The 21,964-nt window shown below is 37.4% G+C and overlaps 1 protein-coding gene across 2 annotated transcripts in view; it reads left to right on the top strand.

The window, feature by feature from the left end:
* KLHL14 (kelch like family member 14) overlaps positions 1 to 7,952 on the top strand; it is a 180,854-nt gene extending 172,902 nt beyond the window's left edge. For both annotated transcript variants that reach the window (XM_072604504.1, XM_072604505.1), the window contains exons 8-9: positions 3,526 to 3,683; positions 5,762 to 7,952. In XM_072604504.1, the coding sequence (XP_072460605.1) occupies positions 3,526 to 3,683; positions 5,762 to 5,902 (299 nt within the window). In that variant the 3' untranslated portion in view covers positions 5,903 to 7,952. The remainder of the gene's footprint in view (positions 1 to 3,525; positions 3,684 to 5,761) is intronic.
* The last annotated feature ends 14,012 nt before the right edge of the window (positions 7,953 to 21,964 follow it).

Here is a 21,964-nt window from a genome sequence, read left to right as displayed (position 1 = left end):
ACAAATGTTTGCTTTAGTTCATGGTATAAATGTAACTTAGAAAATTGCTTGAGGATTCAACCTGTACGTGTCAGAGAATGCACTGGAACCTACCACTTCCTGGCTCTAAGACGAGCTCTTCCTCTGTCCAATAAGCCTCTCTGGTTGTATGTATATATGTGATATATGTAAACATATATGTATGTCTAATATATATTTGTCATTTAATTGTATCAATTATGTAATATATAATTATATATTTGCACAATATAAATTATATCCACTACCTTATATATGATATATAATTGTGTAATATTATATAATGCATATATATAATTATATAATTATATGTTTATTATGTACCATATATTAGAGATTCATATATAATATATGTAATTGCCACTGCTATTACCAAATTTTTCTGTCCACCTCACATTGTATAAAAAGGAAGTGGCCAAAAATATCCTGGTTACACATCTTTCAGAAAGAGCATTAAGTTTACAAAACTTTCTTGAGGTTCTTTAGCTCAATTGTGTTGGGGAAGCAAGTATATTTCTATTCTTTCATCATATTTGTTGTAAATGCCAAATACTAAATAGCCTTAGGTTCCATTCAACAGTGAATTCTCCATCCTCAAAAATTTCAGTTTGCTAGGTGACAATGAAGCCTGTGGTCATGGATAGAGAGCCACAGAAGACCGAAATTCAAGTCTTTTCTCGGACATACAGTGTCCATGCTATCTTTGCCAAGTCCTTTAACATCTTAGTATCTCCAGTATTTTTAACATCTTAGTATCTCTTACTTTCTCCAGGAAACTCTAAGATTATCAGTTGTAGAATAATTGCTGATATCTACTGGTAGCTTCCTTGTCAGAAACTCTCCATATCAATGAAATCATATGCCCAGATCTTAAATAAATAAGTAATGATAGTGACAACCCATCATTCACCAGAAGTTATTGACCAGCCAACTTGACAAATAGAAACTCCTAATTGAGTCTAGGAGCCAAGTTGCAGGAAATGCCACAATTTCAGTAGGAGCCCCCTTTTCCATGGGACTTCCAGAAGTGTTAGTAACAATCCTAAAATTTGATTATCATCAGAGAATGGACCCTGGAATCTACTGCCTGTCAGCAGTCTCCACAGGTTTTCTTCATCATTTGGAATCCCATGTTATGAGATATATGGACATATGGAACAATAATGCCTTTGAAATCCAACTTTGGTCATCTGCACAAGTGTTCAGAAAATGTTGAACTTTAGTTTGGATATGGAAGTTAACCCTAAGGAGTAGAGGAAAAGGGAGGTAGTAAGAATGAATTTATTTCTACCTGTGATACTGTTGAGTAACTAAAAACAGAATGCTCATTTGTGGAGCTAAAGTTCTTATTCTAATGTTTCTGGTACCTTTATCTCATCCAACTTCATTGTGTAGATGCTAAAATTTATTAGAAAGGCCTTTGACAGATTCTGAGAATGTTGTGATGACCTTTCTGTGGCCTTCCAGATATGCTTTCCTAATCTATAAATTCGTTTCAACCAATCAATAAACTTGTATTAAGTGCCTACTATATGCCAGGTGCTGTGCTAAGCAACCTTCTTGTCAATATAATTCTGACAGCAGTTCGTAACTCTCGAGGCCTACTCACTCCTTCCTAGACATGGTCTTCTACCATGGCCACATCCCCAATTTCATTGGTGTAGGATCACTCCCTCCATGCCTTAGTAGACAATTTCATGAGTTTCTATAGCTGAAAAAATTCATTTCTTGGTAGGACACTTTATGGTTATGAGCCATGCTAAACTAAATAAGCTGAATTTTGAAAAATAGATGTATTGCCCAAGCCATAGCTTGGTAGGATATTCCTGAGATTTTACTCCATTAGCAGCATCTTCAAGAACTCAGAATCACCTCTACAGCATGAGGTCTCATAAAAGTAGAATTTGAGTGGAGGTTCTAAACACTCATATTCCAAAATGTGAGCCTGATAACTAGAAAGTTGTCTCTGGTTACAGATGTGCATTTGTTTTTCTCTTAGTATCAAAACTATGGGCTGACTCTCCTCCAGGGATCCTTTTCCCCTCTTGTGATTTAGGTTTTTATGATTTTTCATTTGAAAAGTTTAGGGATTCACATGTACATTTCTTCACTTTCAAGTAATATTGACCACTGGGCCTATTTTTACAAAGAAGTGGGTTTATTCCCCAGTTTTCCATTCATTCTAACAACTTCTTGTATTGTCCTTCATAATCTCTCTTGATTATAAGTCACATCTATGCCAGATAAGTGTAAAATTGGGCGGCATTCTTTTCAAAAAAAAATTTCTGACTTTTCCTTTGCAAGCTGCAAGTAGTCAAAGGATATAAAGAAATAATTTTCAAAAGAAATGCAAGCTATCAATAACCATATGGAAAAATTATCAAATTCACCATTGATGAGAAAATTAGAAATGAAAACAGCTCCCAATTTTAACACCTCACACTGATCAAAAAGGTGAAAATAATAAAAGATGGCAATTTCCAGTTTTGGAAGAGTTGTGGAAAAACAGGACCACTATTAACTGTTTATTGGACAAATGAATTAGTATAATTGTTCTGGGAAAGAAATTGTAATTAAATGAGAAAATTCACTAAAATGTTTAGATCTTTTAATCCATCATTCACATTTGTTGGCACATAATCCAAACAAATCAAAGAAATAAAGATTGTATTTCTACTAAAATCCCTTTCTATAGTTAGAAAAACAATCAGAAATGGATCCCCATTAAACAAACCATAGTCTTTGTATGTAAAATAATCTTATTGTTCCATGAGAAAAAAATTGTTAGGAGGAAGTTAAAGAAAGAGCAGTTGTATGAACCGATGCAAAGTATACAAGGACCAAGAATGCTCCTGTAATTCCTGCTACTAGGAAGCTGAATCTGATGGATTCTTTGAGTTAAAGGGTTCTGTGCTGCCACAGGCTAAGTCCAGAACCAGTATGGAGAGCCCTCAGGAGAGGAGCGCCACTAGGCTGCCAAAAGTGGAACAAACCAGCCCAGATCAGGAATAGAGTTGGTCAAGGCTTTTGTGCCTTCAGTAGTAAGATCAAGCCTGGGAGTGACCTCTGCACTTTCAGCCTAAGCAAGATAGGAAGACCTAGCCTTGCAAAGACAAAACAAACTGTACCAATTTGTATACAAAGACTCCAATTACATACACAAAACAGAACAGAAAAAGCATTAAAAGGTAAGCAAATTCAGATTAATATTAGTTACCAGTCTTGATTTCAAAGTCATAATTCCCTTGCTCAGTATAAAGGTGAGGGCCCATGGGAACAGAATGCTAGCATTCTATGCTGGCACAGAAGGTCATCTTGTTGTTCAGTTTTGCTTAATTGTTTTGCTTTATTAGAAGAAGGGATGGTATAAAAAATGACTATGGTATAAAAAACTAATTTAATTAATTAAAATTGATTGATAATTTAATTAAATTAATTAAAAATTAATAATTGTTTCATTTGAAAGAGAGGCCAGGTTTTCAAATTGGTTCCCATTATGTCACTCAGGTTTCTCCCACCTTGATGTCATGCTTGTGGAATGCTACGATCCCAAAGGTGACCAGTGGAATATTCTGCAGACTCCCATCTTGGAAGGCCGAAGTGGCCCTGGCTGTGCCGTTCTTGATGACAGCATTTATCTTGTAGGAGGCTACAGCTGGAGTATGGTACATGTCTATTTCTTGCCATTGTCAATACCTTCCCTTACAACCCGAAATAGTGCTTATTTTCTGCTTGCTGCCCCAGATGTTGGCGCTCTAACCTGAAGCGTCTCACACCTCTATTTATTTATTTATTTTAGGTTGCTTTACTTAGATTTACACGTTCATTTTGCAAAGTTGCCATTAGTTGTTTCTTAGGTTATATTGGTTTCTGTTGTCACATCTTTTTTGTGTGATAAGAACATGATCTGAGAGGGAACATTTTTGTTGAGTATGTACACCATTTTTTAATTACATTAGCTATGCCAAGGCAAATGTGCCAAGCCTACATATGACTGGATATTTATATGAGCCCAGCTCCAGAGGTATACATAGTTAACTAAGGGTAAAGACAAACTGGACAAAACTTAGGGATGTATTTTCATCAAATAACTGCCCACTCCTCATCTCTATCCCATCAATAAGCAAGAAGGTTCTATATTGAGGAAGGGAAATTTTGTAGTCTGACTCCAACGCTGGTAAGGCAAATGAGACCAGTAATGTTGTTTACTAGCTTAGATGGCTCCTTGAGGCTATGCGAATAGACTTAGAGGAAGATTGGGAGATTTATTTGTTTTTTTCTCTCCATTTTCAACACCTTTGTAGGAATTTCACACTGATAAGTTCTGGGAAGTTTATAAAATATGCAAGAGCGTGGGGCAAGGGGGTGGGGTTCTCTTCCAGCTAATTTCTCTGTCTTCCCCCTAGACCCTCCTCCCCCATGTAGCCAAATTCCTTCCATGAGGTTATGGCCTTGAGGCAGTTGTAGAATATGGGAGCAAAATCAAGTGGAGAACAGAGGCAGGTATTCAGATAATTCAAGATTCAAAACAACTTTCAATTTAATCACTTGAATGTTTAAAGAAAAAAAGGCATTCTTTGGCCTTGACTATTCGTATAATGATTTCAGAATTGAGTAGTCCATTTAAATAAGCTTTTCTTGAACACCAAGGGTAATGCAGAGGATTGATAGGTCCTGATGCCCATGAAGTCTTCCTAAACTTTGGTCCCCTCTCTGTCCTCTGTGAACCAGCCATGCTGGCCTACTTGCTGGTCCCCTCACCATCCTCCATCTCCTGCCTCCTCACTTCCATCTTTAAAAACTCTGGATTCCTTCTGGTCTCATTTCAAGTGTTACTTTCTATATGAAGCTTTTCTCCAGTTGCTAGTGAATTCCTTCCCTAAACTGGTTTGCGTGGAGGACAGGGGGTGGGAGGGAGAGAAAACAGAGTATGTATATGTATAGTATGTATATGTAGTATCTATGTACAGTATAGTTATATATGGTATTGTGAATATAGAGCACATATATGTATTGTGTACACACATGGGCATACATGTATTATCTATGTGTGTATACATTGTATTCTATATACATATACACATACTGTGCATCCTATAGATTGGTGTGAGTATATGAGCATATGCTGAGTATATATGCATGTGTGTTCATATACACGTGTATACACAGATACACTTTTCCTTGGCATGGGTAGCACTTAGCCAGTACCTGTCACATAGTAAGAACTTAATAAATGCTTGACTAATCGATTAAGAAAAATTTTTTAAAGTTTTGCTGACACAAAGTTTGCCCTTCTGGTGCTTATAGTTTAGTAGGGGGATATGACAAATAGCCAGATAACAATTACAAAACGATCTATTGGTGCATAAAAGAAACACAAAGCTATCTGTGAGGCCAGAGCGGCACAATAGATAAATCAAGTCAACAGTCATGTAGTGCCCATACTATAGGAGGTAGAGAAGTATAAATTGTTGTTGTTTTTTCCCCTAAGGGACAATAAGATCGATTTTCCACTTCTCAGTTCATACAGGACTAACTTTAGTGACAGTCACCAAAATAGATTTTGATATCTTTGGGGGGAAGTTTCCCTTTAAATAAAAATGGTCTAAAAATCCCTTCCTTCCATAAAAGTGTTTTGGGATTAAGAGGGGAATAAATTCTCTAGAATTCACAGAAATAAATAACCCTGGATTTGTGCCTCTCTCTGGCCATGCTTCAGTAAAATCTTCTTATTGTTTTCCAGGGAGCCTACAAGTCATCAACCATTTGCTATTGCCCGGAGAAAGGAACCTGGACAGAGTTAGAAGGAGATGTAGCTGAACCACTTGCAGGCCCTGCTTGTGCCACAGTCATCCTACCAGCCTGTGTACCTTACAACAAATAACACACAGGACAAGTTGGATTGAACAAGTACCCCATTCTGAGAAGCGATGACAGGTGACACAAATATTTTAGTAGGGAAAATTATATTCCACAGACACAACTTCCAAAACCCACCTTTGGGTTCAGATTGATGCTTTAGAGGCAAACTACAAAAAAAAATAATAATTCCCCATTCCTGGACATATACCAGTCCTGTGAAGCAAGTAGTTAAAGACCACACCACACCTCCCATGTTGCCAGACTGCCACATCAGACTGGTTTTCACTAACTTGGCCCAACTTCAAGGAAACTCCTCGCATTGATCTTAACTTTCAAAGGAGAGAGATAGATGTCTGAAGACTGCCCCAGAGAGATCTAAGAGCAGTATTGTGCATTGTAGTCTACCTGCATGTCATCCCTGTTGACGTTTTGGATATGTTGTGTTCTCTGAATGCTTCAAAAATTCACCCAGAATCACAGAAGTGGCGTCTTGGTCTGGTAATCCTAAAGTCTGGTGATTACTCAATCTCTGCACGCCAAATAATTTTAGAAAAAGCACCCAAAGCTAACTTCTCTTCATCCACTCTTTGTATTCCCAGCATCACAAAGGAACTAAGCCAAGAGAAGGAGATGGTGAGGAAAGGTAGGGGCTCTGTTAGACACCCAATGGTTATTGCCCTTCATTGTCATAAACTAGGCCCTCATCCAGAACCATCTGTCCAAAAGATCTGAACTGAATATAGACTGCTGCTGCAGTCAATTCCCTGAGAATTGTATTTCCCTATTTTCAGGACCACATACGTAGTAAACATACCTGTTATTTGCTTCAAAAGCTGGGGCCAGCAAATTTGGTTATCATGGATAAGACCTGACTCAAATTTTGACCCATGAGAAAATCAGCCCAAATTGCCCTCTGCAACCCAGAGACCAGGAGCTAGGATACTTACTGTAAAGTACAATCTTCCTTGTTTCTCTGTCACTGAGAAACATGAAATTTAAATGATTTAAAAGAATCATAGCAACTTGGATTTATTTTCCTTTAGTCCTTAACAAGGCATTTGGCCTCTCCCCTCCCTCAGCTGGCTGTGGGACAGCACATGATTTACCATCATTATTTGCCAAACTGGGCACATCTTTATTGCTCTCGTTGGTAATGCTTACACACAGAGACAAAAAATTAAATTGTTCTCTTGGCAGTCATAGCAGCAGCAGGAACTGTCTAGGGGAGGGAGAGAGTTACATTTGTCAAGTCAGAAGGGGCAAAATTGGCCAGAAGAGAAATTTTATTTTTAAGCTTTTAGGAGTCTAATAAAACATCAGTAAAAAGTAAAGCAAAGATATAAAAAGATAATGAAATGGTTGGATCTTTTGATAAATGGATCCTCTGAAAGCAGTGTGAGGCCACAAGTGGGAATGCCTTTGTGAGACTCTTTTGAGGAACATGGAAAGATGGAGTGAAGGTGCTCAAATCTGAAGCTGTTCCTACAGTCAAGTGCAATCGTAATTGTTCCTGTATTTATTTGTATGTTCAGATCCAAAGGATCCCTTGTAAAAAGATATCCAGTGCAATCAACTTTCATTTCTTTCCCTTGAAAGTATATATATAGAGACAAAGAAAGAAAGAGTAACTGGTTACAGTGTTCCATACAAGAACCTCAGCTGATACTCTGATGAGAAGACGGTTGACTTCGGGGTCTTTTGTAGTGAGCTGTCACCTGTTCCCTCTGAAAAGTACAATGTAGGCTTTTAAAAGGATTTTTGTTGTCCTTTGACTGGTTTTTTGTCTTATTTTTCTTTTCAACCAAGATAAATTTTAACATTTATGAGAACTGTATGTTAAACTTTCTGTCTTTCAGGAAGGCATGACCAAGGAAAAAGTGATATAACTGAGTAAGTCACAGAGAATGTAAATTTTGTACAGTATTAGAATGTGTAAATGACGCTTGCTTGTAAGGGGAAAACTTTAAATAAAACTTTATGTACTAATTCAACTGTCTGCCATATTGCTACTTATAAAGCATATGTATAAATATCTACATTAAATTCTTTGGAAGTTTTTTTTATCATGTAAATGTGTAATTTTTTTTAAAAAAAATTGTATGGCAGTGTTTAAATATGTTCCTTGTCTAGAAAATATATCCAGTGAAGATAGACCTCTGACTTAGGACACTTTACATAGCCTGGAAAAGGGAATGAGAGATGAAAATCTGAGTGAAATACACATTTCCAAAGGGACATAATAAACTTTATATTATAGCAAAATTCAACATCTATTAAGTACTTACTATGTGTAGGGCACTGTAGCTGGGAAGCCATCGAGGCTGAAATGACCAAGGGTCCACTTGCCCAACCTTTAATAAAAATGATTATGAATTCTATATTTAATCAAACATAAATGATATACCTGTGTATTCTACTCTATAAAGTTTTCTGAAATGTACGCGAATCAATTTAACAGGCAATGTGGTAAATAATCATACACAGTTTAAGATACTAATCCAAGAAGTTCCTAGAAAAGGTTTGCACAGGACAGGGGGAAGGTGTATGGGGTCATGAGGAAATAGATGATTCCCTGTAGAAGGCTATACAGTGCAAAGAGAAGTCACCTGAGTCCCTGAACTAAGATCTTAGGTACTAGAGCATCTCATGAAATAAAGACTGCGTAACCTATTGTGTGCTCTTACATATGTGTAATAACTAGTGATATAAGGGTGATTAGCAGATTTGCACTGAATTAAATTTCTGGTTATCGAGTACTTCCCACATTTTTACATTCATGCACATATTTAACAAATATTTACTTGTATACATTATGTTCAAGGTACTACAGGGAGGATGGGGGGGTACAAAAGTTATTTTGAATGTGGATTGTATTTCTGTCCTGAATTTAGAGAGAAAAGTCAGTAAGCATCAAATGTTTTCTACATTTGGACATATTCACATCCAGAACTGGGACAAGGTATTTGTGCTCCCTACGTGAAATTTGAAAGGTATGCCCTCTGTGTGTTACATTATGACCTGACATATTAGGAAATAACCTATGTCCATTGGAGAGCAAAAATTTTTGGCATTAAAGGTTGTACATTTGTAATAAGCAAAATTAAAAATAATAAAATGTCCCTCATTGATAGAGCTTCTGTCCCAAGGTACCAACAACTGTTGGGACCTCACTTCTGCATCACAGCAGCCACTGTCCCTTTTCTTCTACTGGCCATAGATGCTATCACCATTATAACCCTCCCCTGAAGACTCCCACCAAACTCCAAGTGAAATTTGCTAGACCTGTTCAAAGAATCATCCTACCAGCATGGATGCCTTTGGAATTAGTTTGTCCTTTACACTGTTGCTTCATATCCCTGTGCCTCTTGTTCAAATGAATTTGTCCCACATGAAAAGATTCCTAGTTAGGACCTTGCTTATTGTGCTCTACTGAATATCCTATCATAGGGAACTGTTTTCTTACCTATCCTAAGTTTCATCTCTCTTCACATCTGCCTTTTTTCTCCTTTTCATCTGTATAGATAGGCTGAAGACTTTTTCGTTTTTAACACTTTCCTTCAAAATTAATAAATCTTAATTGTATAGTGCCATACACATAGTATGGACTTCTGAGATACTGGAAACCTATTGAATAACTAAAATTAGCATTAGAGAAACTTCAAGAGCCCTCCTCTGACAAGACATTGGGGTATAGAGGCAATCCTGCATTCTCAAAGGCCACACCAGTAGATGTGAGGATCCTACCAACTCGAAAAGTTTCCACCATGAGCACAACAAAAGATAGGTTTCCCACCTGAGGATGCACTAACCAAGTTCAAGCAGTCTCATCAATCAGCAAGCCACCAGGTGATGTTTTGTTTGGCTTTGTTTTCACCCCCAACAAATCTTAAAACAGTCTCACTAAGATGTGGAGGTCTGACCTTCATCAGTGATGGAGACACTCATACAAATGACATGACAGATGCTTGAGGCATTGGATGAAGATGACATTACAATAAAGGGTTTCTTCCAGTCCAGGATGTCCTTCAGAAAAGTAACGTAAAGACAAACATGGCAGAGGTTTCCTTTCTCCCTTCTGCTCTTTCTCTTGTATCATCACTTCTTCACAAGAAGATTTGCATAGCACACTCAAAGAAAACTGGTTCCTATTTAGTGTACAGCTTCCTCCAACTACAAATGAACTACCAGAAAATCAATTAGCATTTATTAAGCACTTAGTATGTACCAGATACTGGAGATACAAAGACAAAAGTGAAATAATCTCTGCCTTTAAGGAGTTTTTAACCAAGCAAGGGGAGACAGTCTGTACATATACATATATACATACATACATATATATGTGAATATATATATTTTTATCTTTTTAAAAGCACAGTTCTGACCATAGCCATCAAAACTTCCTGGACCTCAGTTTCCCCAGCTGTAAAATGAGAGTTTTGTATAAAATGACCTCTGAAGCATCTTCCAGCCTTCTCTGGAGCTATGATCCAATGATAAGGGCCCAAATTCCTTAGCTTGGTATCCAGGGATCACCACATAATCTGACCTAAGTTCAAATTTATCTCTAGCTTTACTCTTAATGTAACTATATTTCCTATATTTCACTCAAAATGAACTACTCTTTGTTCCCTAAATATGCTTTGCAATTTTCTGCCTCAACATTTTTGTTCAAGTTCTTCCCCTCTCCTGAAATTTTCTCCTCACAATGAACACCTATTGAAATTCTCTCTACTCTTGAAAACTCAATTTAAAAGTTCTCATAAGTCTTTATTGATTCCCTACACCCAGTTCAAAGTGACCTGTCCTTTCTCTGGACTGCTACTGTATTTTCTTTGTAGACATTTTATGGTGCTTACCACATTGAAGTTATTGGTGTCTGTGTCTGAGTTCCCCTACTAGCTTATAAACTCCATGTGGCCAGGGACCATGTCTTATTCAAATTTATACTGACTATCACAGCTAGTGTAGTGTTTTGTATATAGAATTTGGCTATTAAATCTTTGTTGAATAATTGAAGGAATAGATATTAAGCTATCTGTATGCTTTGATTTAGATACTGCTAATTCAGAATCTCCTGCAACAACGTTCACAAATGTTTTTAATTTTCCCACCACTGAATTTATGCCAGTATATTTAAAGACAACTTCTCCCTCTCAATGACATGTTAGATCTTTTTAATCATAAGACTTGGGAGATTAAGTGCTTCCAGGCCTCCAGAAATCCTATTAATTTGGGTCATCTCAGATCCTGGTCCTCATGTACCATTTCTTTTGGGAAGTACTAAAAAAAATTTTCAATCCCCTTTGGACTAGCAACAAATTGTACTCTGATTGTGAGTTGGGCCAGACCACCAAAACATCCCTCCTTCAGGCCAGTTGGAACCCATGAAGTCTGGCAAGGAGTCTAGTCCCAGATTGGCAATTTTTTCTTCATAGAGTGGAAGCTATTATAGAGACTATTGAAACCAGCTGGAATGGAAGGTATTCAATATTCTTCTGGCAAGACTGGCTATAGTAACCTAATTCAAGGGCCAAGATGTACTCTAATGCTCATTTATGAGAAAAATCTCAGCCAGGCTTTTAGTTTAGACCACCCCAAAGTGGCTTCTCCTCTTTTGAACTCTGACAACATATATTATTTTTATAATTCATGAGGCACTTGTCATATATTTCTTTATATTATTTGCTATTTCTTCACACGTCTTCTCTACCTAAATAGTTTGTAATCAAATTGTAAGCAGTGACCATATACTATTTTTTTGAAGTGCCTTAAGGAAAGTAGATGCTAAATATGTTAGCACTTTCATGGGGCTCATATATAGATAGATTAAATTATTTTTCTCTTGGTTACAAAGGGAGTAAATGTTAGAATAATGAATGGAATTAAAATCACTTAATTCTCAGCCTATAATTCAGTTCAGTCTTTCTCTCAAGCAAGCAACGTTCATTTCCAAGTGCCTTTGGACTTCTCAAACTGGAATCTCCACAGAGCCACAAAATCAACATAACCAAGAAAGAACTTGCTCTAGTATCATTGACTGACCTACTGATTAGCACCACAGTATCATTTAACCAATTAACATCAATTAACTTTTATATGGCAATATTTATTGAGAAGATATAACAAGAACAAAAGTATAAAACACTCCCCCAGACAGGAGGCACATTTTCTCTTATACCGCTTTAGCTCCTGTTCTCAATGGGCTCACCATACAATGGGCTCCCCATGCAACGGGGGCTATCACACACAAACAGCTATATGCAAACAAGAATATATACAGGATAAATAGGAGACAATCCAAGAGGGAGGCTACTAGCATCAAGGGAGATCGAGAAAGGAGGTGACATTTTAGCTGGGACTTGAAGAAAGCCAGATAAGACAGGAAGCTTAGATGAGGAGAGAGAGAATTGCAGACACGAGGAACCACCAGTGAGGCATGGAAGGGACAGAAAGGAGACCATTGTTTACTAGATAGCAGGGTATGTGGGGGTGAATAAAGTATACGGAAGCTGGAGAGGCAGGAAGGGAACAGATTGTAACTGACTTGCGAATTCAGAGGATTTTATATCTAATCATGGAGGCAATAAGGAACCACTGGGGTGGCTGAATTCATGAGGCACTTGTCATATATTTACTTATGTTAAAGTGGTTATATAGTGGTTGAAGAGGACAGTGACATGGTCAGACTTGTACTTTCAGTAGATATATATGAATGGAGAATGGACCAGAGTGAGGAGAGACTTGAGGCAAGGAGACCAATCAACAGACTACTTCAATAGTCCAAATGTGAATTCACAGGGGCCTGTCCCAGGGTAGAGGAAATATTGAGGAGAAAAGGAGTCATATAGTAAAAATCTTCCCTCAGATTGGCTTATAAACTTAAATGCGTGATCGCTCATATTCTCTCTGTGTGTTTCTTATTCATTCTATAATGTCAAAAGTTCACACACACAGGATCACAGATAATGAAGATAAATCATTAGGTGTTAGAGCTGAAAGGGGCCGTTTGAGAGAAAAGACGTAATCTGAACGCCTACTAGTTATGTGATCATAAGTGAGTCCAACATCTGTGTACCTCAGTATCTCTCTCTGCAAAATGAGGATGATGCCAGACTAAACATCTTAGAGGATTGTTGTGAGGAAAGCACACTGTAAGCCTTTAAATACTATATAAATATGAGCTATTATGATTATTTTTGCCTTATAATTGAGTTGTTCATCTTATGACCTCCAGTGAGGTAAAGTCATTTGCCAAAAGTCGTTAAAGTAAGTTAATGGTGGAGCCAGGAAAAGAAATGAGGATTTTAACAGTCAGTCCAATGGAGCCTACCAGGAACTATACAAGATCCCAGGAAAGATGTTTTTATTCCTTTCTTCTACGTTTCCAGAGTTATTTTCCTTGCAACTTGTAGTTTCCCCTTCTTTTCCTATTTGTTGTTGCGTTGGGCAGAAGGGGGAAGCATTGAAATGCTTACATCTTCCCCTTTTCATTAGCTTTAATCTTACCTGTCTTCTTTCTGTATACTTGTGTATGAATATGAGACAGACAGAGAGACAGACAAACAGAGACAGAGACAGACAGAAACAGAGAGACAAAGAGAGACAGAGAAAGAGCTCTCTACCTGACTGGATTGCAAATAATGGCCATAAGTCAAATCAATACATTGGGGATCTGGGAATTTATTTAATGAGAAAGCTTTCTCCAGCCAACTTCTATAAGTCAACATATAAGTTTCAGGAAATTGCCTAAGGCCTGGAGAAGTTGGGTAACTTCTCTGTAGTCATACCTTAAATAAATGTCAGGGATAGGATTTGAACCTAGGCCCTCTATTCTCCATCCACTTTGCCATGTCACCTCTCAGGTATTATAAAACCCAAATTCTTCACCCAACATAGTCATTAGGAGACAGTATGGCAAAGTGGAAAGAGCAATGAGCTTGGAGTGTGGAAACTTGGATTTGTGGACCTGAGTTTGAATCCCACTCTCCCATTCCCATTGTCACCTTGAACAATTCACTTAATCACTCTAGGCCCCAGTTTCTTCATCTGTAAAATGAAGGAAGCAGACCAAATGGCTTCTAAAATCTTCTCTTGCCTTGGATGTATGATCAGAGTGAATTTATTTCCATTTTTGATGAGTGACAATTTGCATATCTGTCTTTGAGCCAAAATTTCCCCAAGGTGTTTAATGTATAGTGTAATCCTTTGTGCTTAAGACATATTTTTGAGCAAGAGTTGTTTAGATAGAAATCTGCCAAAATGCCCTATTGCCAAAGTCAAAAATATCCTAACTTCCTAAAAGTCTGGGACTATGTTCAGGAGAAGTATACGTCTCTGAAAGGAGATGAGAGCACACAGCCCCCTTCAAATTGAATGTTTTCTATGGAAGGTCTAGCTCCTTTGGGTGGGCTTCAAATATCTTCTCTCGACTAGCTCATGCAAGAATCTATAGTACCATAACTTTAAATAGACCAGGATGTAGGTAAGGCTGTCCTCTTTCTAATGGGAAACAGGGGGTTTTGTGATTTATAGGTTGCTGACTGCACAGGATGGTTGATGGGCTTTTGCAAATTTTAGAGTCAGTGTGTAGAATCGGAGTTTGGGGGAATGCTTTCGTGCCACATATGGCTTGATGCTTAATATCACATGTCCTTCAAGTATAAAAATAGCTTACAAGTGGAGCAATGGATAGAATACTCAACCTGGAATCAGGAGATCTGAATTCAAATCCAGCCTCAGACTCATAGATGTGTGACCAGTCAATTAACTTCTGTGTGCTTCAGTTTCCTCGTTTGTAAAAGGAGAAGCACAGAAGCACCTGTGTCCAAGGGTTATTGTGAAGATAAAATGAGATAATGTTTATAAAGTGATTTATAAATGTTGAGGCTCCATAACAAATACTAGCTGCGATTATTATTATTACCTGTGGTATAGATTTCTGACCTGATACGCAGATGGAATCAAGAAAAAATTAGAGCTAGAGCTCTTAAAAATCATGCAGTCCAACCCCTTCATTTTAGAGATAAGGATACAGACCCAGAGAAGACAAAGTAAGTGAGTTTCCTGGAGTCACAAAGCTAATTAGGATAGAATCAGGCCTGAAAGCCAGGTCCTTAAGAGATATGGAACCTTCCTAAAATGGATTCTCGAGCTTCCTGAGTGCCTCCAATTCATACCTCCCCATTCTCCTCCACCTGACCACTTTAGCAATTCAACAACTATGCAGTAGGATAGTAAACCCTGGAACTGAAACAGAAAGGGAAAGGTAGGGGCAAGGGAGGGACATTTTCAAGGTAAATAGGAACTAGGGTAATATTTTTATATGGAGTAGAAAGAATAAAGAGGTGACTTGCCACATTAGAAGGATAGAAATGCAGATTTTTAGACCAAAAATCAACTAATATTTCATCTAGAAGGCAGTGTGGTATACTAAAAGTCAGATGATTTGGATTTAAGTCCTGATTCCAACATCTATGACCTTGGGTAGTCACTCCATCTCAGTAAGTGTCAGTTTCCTTATCTGTAGAATGGGGATAATAGTACTAATACCCTACCTTGTGAAATTGTTGAGAGGAAAACTCTTATTAAACTATAAAATTTGTAATGAGTAATAGTTGATGTAATTATTCCTAAATTAAATTTTAAAATTTCATTTAGTTTAATTTTTAAAAAATTAAAAATAAGGAAGACCCACAAAATTGAATTAGATGCCAACAGGACTCTTGGCTATAGGTTTGAGCCAGAGAAAGTTTAAGAGAAGACATGAGCAGGAGCCGATAAGGGCAGGTAGTTAATAGAAGGATCTTCTAGTATTAATGAATTCCGAAGTGCTTGGACCCGCATGCGAGATTCCACTAATCTGCCAAAGCTGAGCTCGCAGGACCTCAGAAGACATATTCTGCTTGTGTGAATGTTCCACACCAATTACAGATTTCAGAAGGGTCATTCGAGCAAAACCCTGCTCCTTAATATGTGAGCCAGCAGAGCTGTAACTAAGATTGCAATTGGACTGGGACAAATCTCTATGATCTTGATATATGAAAATCCAAATAGATGGTTTCCATAGAAATGAAAAATAAAAACATTTTCGAAATTACTTCTCCAGGATTAATCCGCAGCAGCTCTGCTCAGCGAATGTATTCTATGGTGCTTAATAAAGCAGCCCACCAAAAAAAAACAAACAACAAGCTAAAACTGTCATGTGAAGTGATTTCCTTAACTAACACTCAGCAACCTGTCTCCATGTAAGAGACAAGGTCCAATGAGGCATTATTTTAATACTAAGGAACTTAACAGAAACGTTGGCCTCATGGAATCATAGAACATCAGAGCACGCAGGGTTTTACTATCTTACCCAATTTCTTCCTCTATCGATGATGAAACTGAAAACAAAGACACTTTACAAAGGTCATACAGTCAGAGGCTAGGCCAGAGCCTCTTGATTGTGGCATTTAAAAAAGTTCTAGAGACATAATTTCTCAGTAATTTAATCATTTTACTAATAAGACCAGCATGTTTATTAATAAAACGAAAGTCATTTGGTCATCTCTCTTAGACCAAAAATCCCCCTCATAGTGATGGGCTCACAGCTTATATGCTCTTGGATGAGCAAGTATTCCTCAGGATGGCAATCAACTCTGATTGATTAATAATTAATGAGAGAATGAATATTACAATGAGAGGGTGAGCTATGTTACGATGAAGGTCTTGGGGTACATGACTTGGGTCACCCAAATCTTGGTCAAAGAGACTTATCAATTGCTATATCACCTGTCTGACAAAAGGAAAAATCAACACTTTCCCAGACCTGTTTGAGTAAACAATAATGAGCAAGAATGTACCCATTAGCCCAAATTTACAATTTCTTTTACTGTCTGATTATATCTTAACCTGGATACATCTTTGAGAGATATCCCTGGTGGATTTCTAGATGAGAAAGAGAAGGTGAAAAACCACGATCCTAACACAATAACTATGTATTAAGTACAAGAGAGAAATGATAATTTCTCACATGATACTGAGTCCGGTGTTCTTTCCACAATACCCAGATACTTTCTCAGCTAGCCAGAGCTGTCTACCCATAAAAAACGAGATGAAGAAGTGGGACAATTAATTCAATTCTATTTAATGAATACTTATTAAGTATATGCTATATGCAAGGCATTGTTTTGGGCCCTTAGGGTAAGAAAGTGACATAATTCTTACCCTCCAAGCATTTTTAATCTCATGGAGGTAGAGATAATTGAGAATAAAATTTTACTGATAATTCCCTTTCAAAGTGTTATTTTGATACCTGATCAGGACATAGTGATGATCCTTACATCCCAAAGACTGTTACTGGAGCATAATCGCAGATAGGCTCCAATATATAGCAATGACTTCAAGGGTAGAACTTTTGGAGGACCAGCCTAGAAGTAGATATGAAAATATTCACCCCCAGTAGGTTGACTATTTAATAATAATTCTTTGCTATTGATTACTGTTGTTGTTGTTTGTCATTTTCAAAGGGGACCACTGACATTCTGGGGTGATGTCTTGAGCCATGCGTGAGTGGGTTGAAGTGAGGCAGAGTTGTACAAAGTCTTTAGCCTCACTCTCTCTCCCAGAGTCATAGAAGCCCAGTGACAAGACAAAAGTCAGGTGAGAGCCTGGCATGCAGCGGATGACCTTGGCATCTTTGATGTTGGTCCAAGCCCTAAGCTACCCATGGTCCCTGCTTCACAAGCCTTCATAGTCATTGGAACAAACTGTTCTCATCCACCCATTCTGCCTGGGGAAGTCTTTACATGCTTGGGGTAGACATTGCTCTAACTCACCAATGGATTTGAGGACAGGGAGAAGTAGGATGTCTGGTGTGAGAGCTTGCCAAGGCGTTTGCCAGGTTGCTCATCCACCTTTGATATCTACCTGTCACTCAACTCTCACCTGTGGTTCCAAGAAGCTGTAGCATGTGCAGCAGCCACTTTCCAGTAAAAATATCTTAGCAGATGGGATAAACCACGTTGAGGCTAACTGACAGGCCTCAAACCCGTCAGTTGCTCATGATAGCCCATGAAACAAAGATAAATATCAAATAGCCCTTGGTCATTATATAGCCTCCTTCAGATTCTGTTATGATGGCTCTAAAGGGGCTGGAAAGCAGATAGAAGATGCATGGAATCACAGTTTTTTAAACTGTCTCTAAACATTAACTTTCTTGTCAATACTCTTAACACTTGTCTAATGACCAAGGAGTAGATATACTACTAGAGTAACGGAACCATACCAATCTTGACATTATACTGTAAACGAAATCTGAAAACAGAAAGAAATTTCAGCTTAGAGGAAGGATGACTTGCAGGTTCTCCTGGCAGAGGTGAATTAAGTAGTTGGCAAAGCTAGTTTGATCATGAGTCAAATGGCAACAAGAATTATCATTTGATGGGCCCTTTGGTCATCTTACATCCCATGACTTATAAGAAGAGACCCTATTTAATGAATGCTTATTAAGCATATGCTACATGCAAGATATATGCTAGGTAGGTGGTGCAGAGCATTGGAATGGGAGTCAGGAGGGAAGAGAAACAAGAGGTAGAGGACATACATTTATTAAGTGCCAACTATGTGCCAGGTACTGTGCTAAGCTCTTTATAAATATTTTCTCATTTGATTCTCAGAAGGACCTGAGTTCAAATCCTGAGTTCAGTCAGGATATCAGACATTTACTAGCTTTTTGTTCTTGAGCAAGTCATTTAACTTTTATTGGTCTCCATTTCCTCATATGCAAACTGGGGCTCATAATAGTGCCTACCTCCCAAGGACAAAATGAAATCATTTTTGTAAAGTGCTTTGCACACTTTAAAATACTATATAAGGCAGCTATTATTATTATTAGCAAACAGACCACCACGAAAATAATTATAACTCATGTGTCATCACTTGATGAAGAACATAAGGAGGTAGAGAAAGTCCTCAAAGAATTCAATAAGATCTTCTAAATTAAATCAACATAGAATTTGATCAAAATAAGGATAAATGTGATAAAAGTTACTTGTTATTTCACATCCAAAAAACTCACAAAAAGAAATCTCACACACAAAAAAACCCAACATCCTCAGTGATTTCAGTGCAATGATGGGAATTACAGAAGATGATAAAAATACGTTGGGAAATGTGATATAAGAGTAAAGGACACCAAATTCAATAGCATGGAAGTCTCTATCTATACATCATAGATATTTTCTTCAAGAAAGAATCTGAAGATTCTAGAAATGAAAAGCACCAAATAACATTACAAAAAATAAAACTGATTGCATTTTAACAGATAGAATATGACTCATTCCAGACATGGGAGAGATTCCTGATCAGCTTTATATAGTGAGACAACCAACTTGGTAGAGCAAAGATCAAATCTAGTGCAAAGATAGAAGACAGAATAAAAACAAGACTTGGTGTGGAATTACAAAAATTTCAACTTGATATATTTTGGAAAGTTCTTAATTCCAAAATAATTGAAAAAAACCACAATTTACATGTTAATGGATTGAATTTCAAAGTATCTGAAGGCAGAGCCCATATCAAAGCATGGAAAAAAATATTGGGCTGCGGGGAGAGAAAGGATATGAAAGAATATTCATAACTATTGACTCTATATCTACTTTCCCATTCTTATATTTTAATAATAATCTACCCATACATTGTGGCCATCCCAGATGAAGGTATTAGAATGAAATAAGCTGGCTTTCCAAAATGATATTCCACAATGGACCATATCTTTACCATTGCACTATTGATAGGAACAATGAATACAAGATTTCATTGTGCTTGCATTTGGTTAGGTGGAACAAAATGTTATTCTAAAGGCTCTCCTCCTACAAAACATCTCCCGTGAAAGATGCAAAAATTATGAAAGATAATTTGAAAGATATAATAAGAGATAAGCATGTTCAACAGTTTTCTGATCATTATTGTCAATTGAGGCATAAAATAGGGTGTCCTATGCTTGCCAAAGTGTTTGCCTCTGTCATGGAGGCAATTTGGCACCAAATCTAAATCAAGGATGTGAGGTCCTCCAGATGCTCCCAATAGCTGATGACATTTTGCCAACTGCAGCAGGCACTGGAACATTGCAGAGGCTTCTAAATGAGATCCATAATCATTCAAAAGAATTTGGTTTACCTAGCCACAAAGGAAAATACCAGGTGAATTAAGAATGAACTATAGTTGGATGTGTAACCTATAGAGCTCTTCCAACAGTGTGTGTACGCATGTGTGTGCCTATGTGTTATGTGAGCATGTTTGTATGTAAAATCTTGGACAGATGCTACAAAAGGATGAATTTATAGAAAATGGACTGGATGACCTTTGGTGAATTGCAGAGTTACTTTAATAACTCTAAGCTTCTTCCCAAAATAAAGGTTCAAAACTGATCTTTCTAATACAAGCATTCTTCTAATGATATTGTAAGCCTAAGAGTCATGGAGCATTAGAATCTCTGGAGGACTGAAGTTGGGGAGTACCCAACAGACAATGGAAGAGTATATATGAGGGGCATGTGTGACACATTTTAAACAAAGATTATCCACCAAAATATGTGTATAGACAGAATCAATAATCCACTTGCCTTATTACTGTCCTTAACATGTCAAAAATTGTTCACTGAGCTTTTCTCTCCTACTATCAACTGGGCTTTAACTCTTCAGAGCCATCTACTGGCTGACTGTTCTCATATTAAGTTACGATGAATAGAAAGTCTCTCCCTGAATAAGGCAGAATGAATTCTTTTAGTTCATATCTAAAGCTGGAAACCACCATGCCCTAGAGATGGACAACCAAATAAACGCGAATCAGATTGGCTAAGATTAAATCTATTCTTTTGATTGCTTATATTTACCAGTGACTCATTGTTTTTTTTTTTTCAGAGACTACTATCTCACGTTGGGATAAAAAAATTCCGTATAATACCTGTTTAACCTCCCTTAAAGATCCTATCCCTCCCCACTACACTCATTTTGGAAAAATCTATTTAAAAACAAAACACAGGAGCTGTGTTGAATTTATAGAAACCAAACTCAGCTCATTCCCAAAATTCTCACACAGTTAATAAATGTCTAAGGTAGTAAGCAGCATAGTGGGAACCAAACGGGACCCAGACAGTCATGCGAATGGATTTGAGTCCCCTTCCTAATCCATATTCCTGCCTTTATTATTTTGATTTGCCAACAAATTAAGGGGGGAAAAAACAAACAAAACTTTTGCCCTGACTCACTCTCAGTCAACACAGACGTGATTATATAAATATATAGTCACTATTGTGTCTTCCCTGCAATACATCCATATACACACACTAAATTTGTTTGTTGGTGGAGGCTCAAATGTGCTTGCATTTAGCTTGTATTCCTTTGTCTCTCCAAAAGCTCCTTCCTGTCTTCAGAGAGGTTGTCACTATTTTATATGGGCTAGAATGGTCTGGGCTATTATCCTAAAGTAATCGAGGACATTTTTATAGGATCAAAAAATTTAGAGTTTAGAGCAACATTAAAGACTTTCTAATCTAATGTTGTTCCCTCCAGCTCAATTTTTAAGTTACATGGAGGTGAAATTATCTCCACAAATGTCATCTCATTTCAACCTCACCTACCTGTGAGGAAGATGCTGTAATTATCCCTGTTTTACAGCTGAAGAAACTGAGGCAAATAGCGATTAAGTGACTGCCCGGTCACATAATTAGTAAGTGTCTAAGGTAGTAAGCAGCATAGTAGGAACCAAACCCAAGTCGTCTTTTCCCAAATCCAGGACATTGTCCATTCAGCACCACCACTGTCTCCTTTTTATGGATTTAGAAGCTACTTTGAAGAACTTTTTGCCTGTGTAAGGCTGGAGGAACTACTAATGACTCACTAGCACTGAGGACAGATTTTTTGTATTATTTAGTTTTTGTTGTCTGGTGTTCATTCCTTTAAAATTCTTCTGTTTGTATATAACATTTAAAGAGCAAAAGCACAAAAAATAAGGGCAAAGAATTGACAGAAATTATAATGTGGTTCTTCAATTTGAAATTGTCTTGAAATGGTCAACAGAATTTTTTAAAAGTCCTTTAGCTTCT

The sequence above is a fragment of the Notamacropus eugenii genome, chromosome 4 (assembly GCF_028372415.1).
Source record: "Notamacropus eugenii isolate mMacEug1 chromosome 4, mMacEug1.pri_v2, whole genome shotgun sequence".
In the NCBI taxonomy this organism is placed as follows: Eukaryota; Metazoa; Chordata; class Mammalia; order Diprotodontia; family Macropodidae; genus Notamacropus; species Notamacropus eugenii.
Note: the sequence above shows the minus strand (reverse complement) of the source record. Positions and strands in the feature narration are given on the sequence as shown.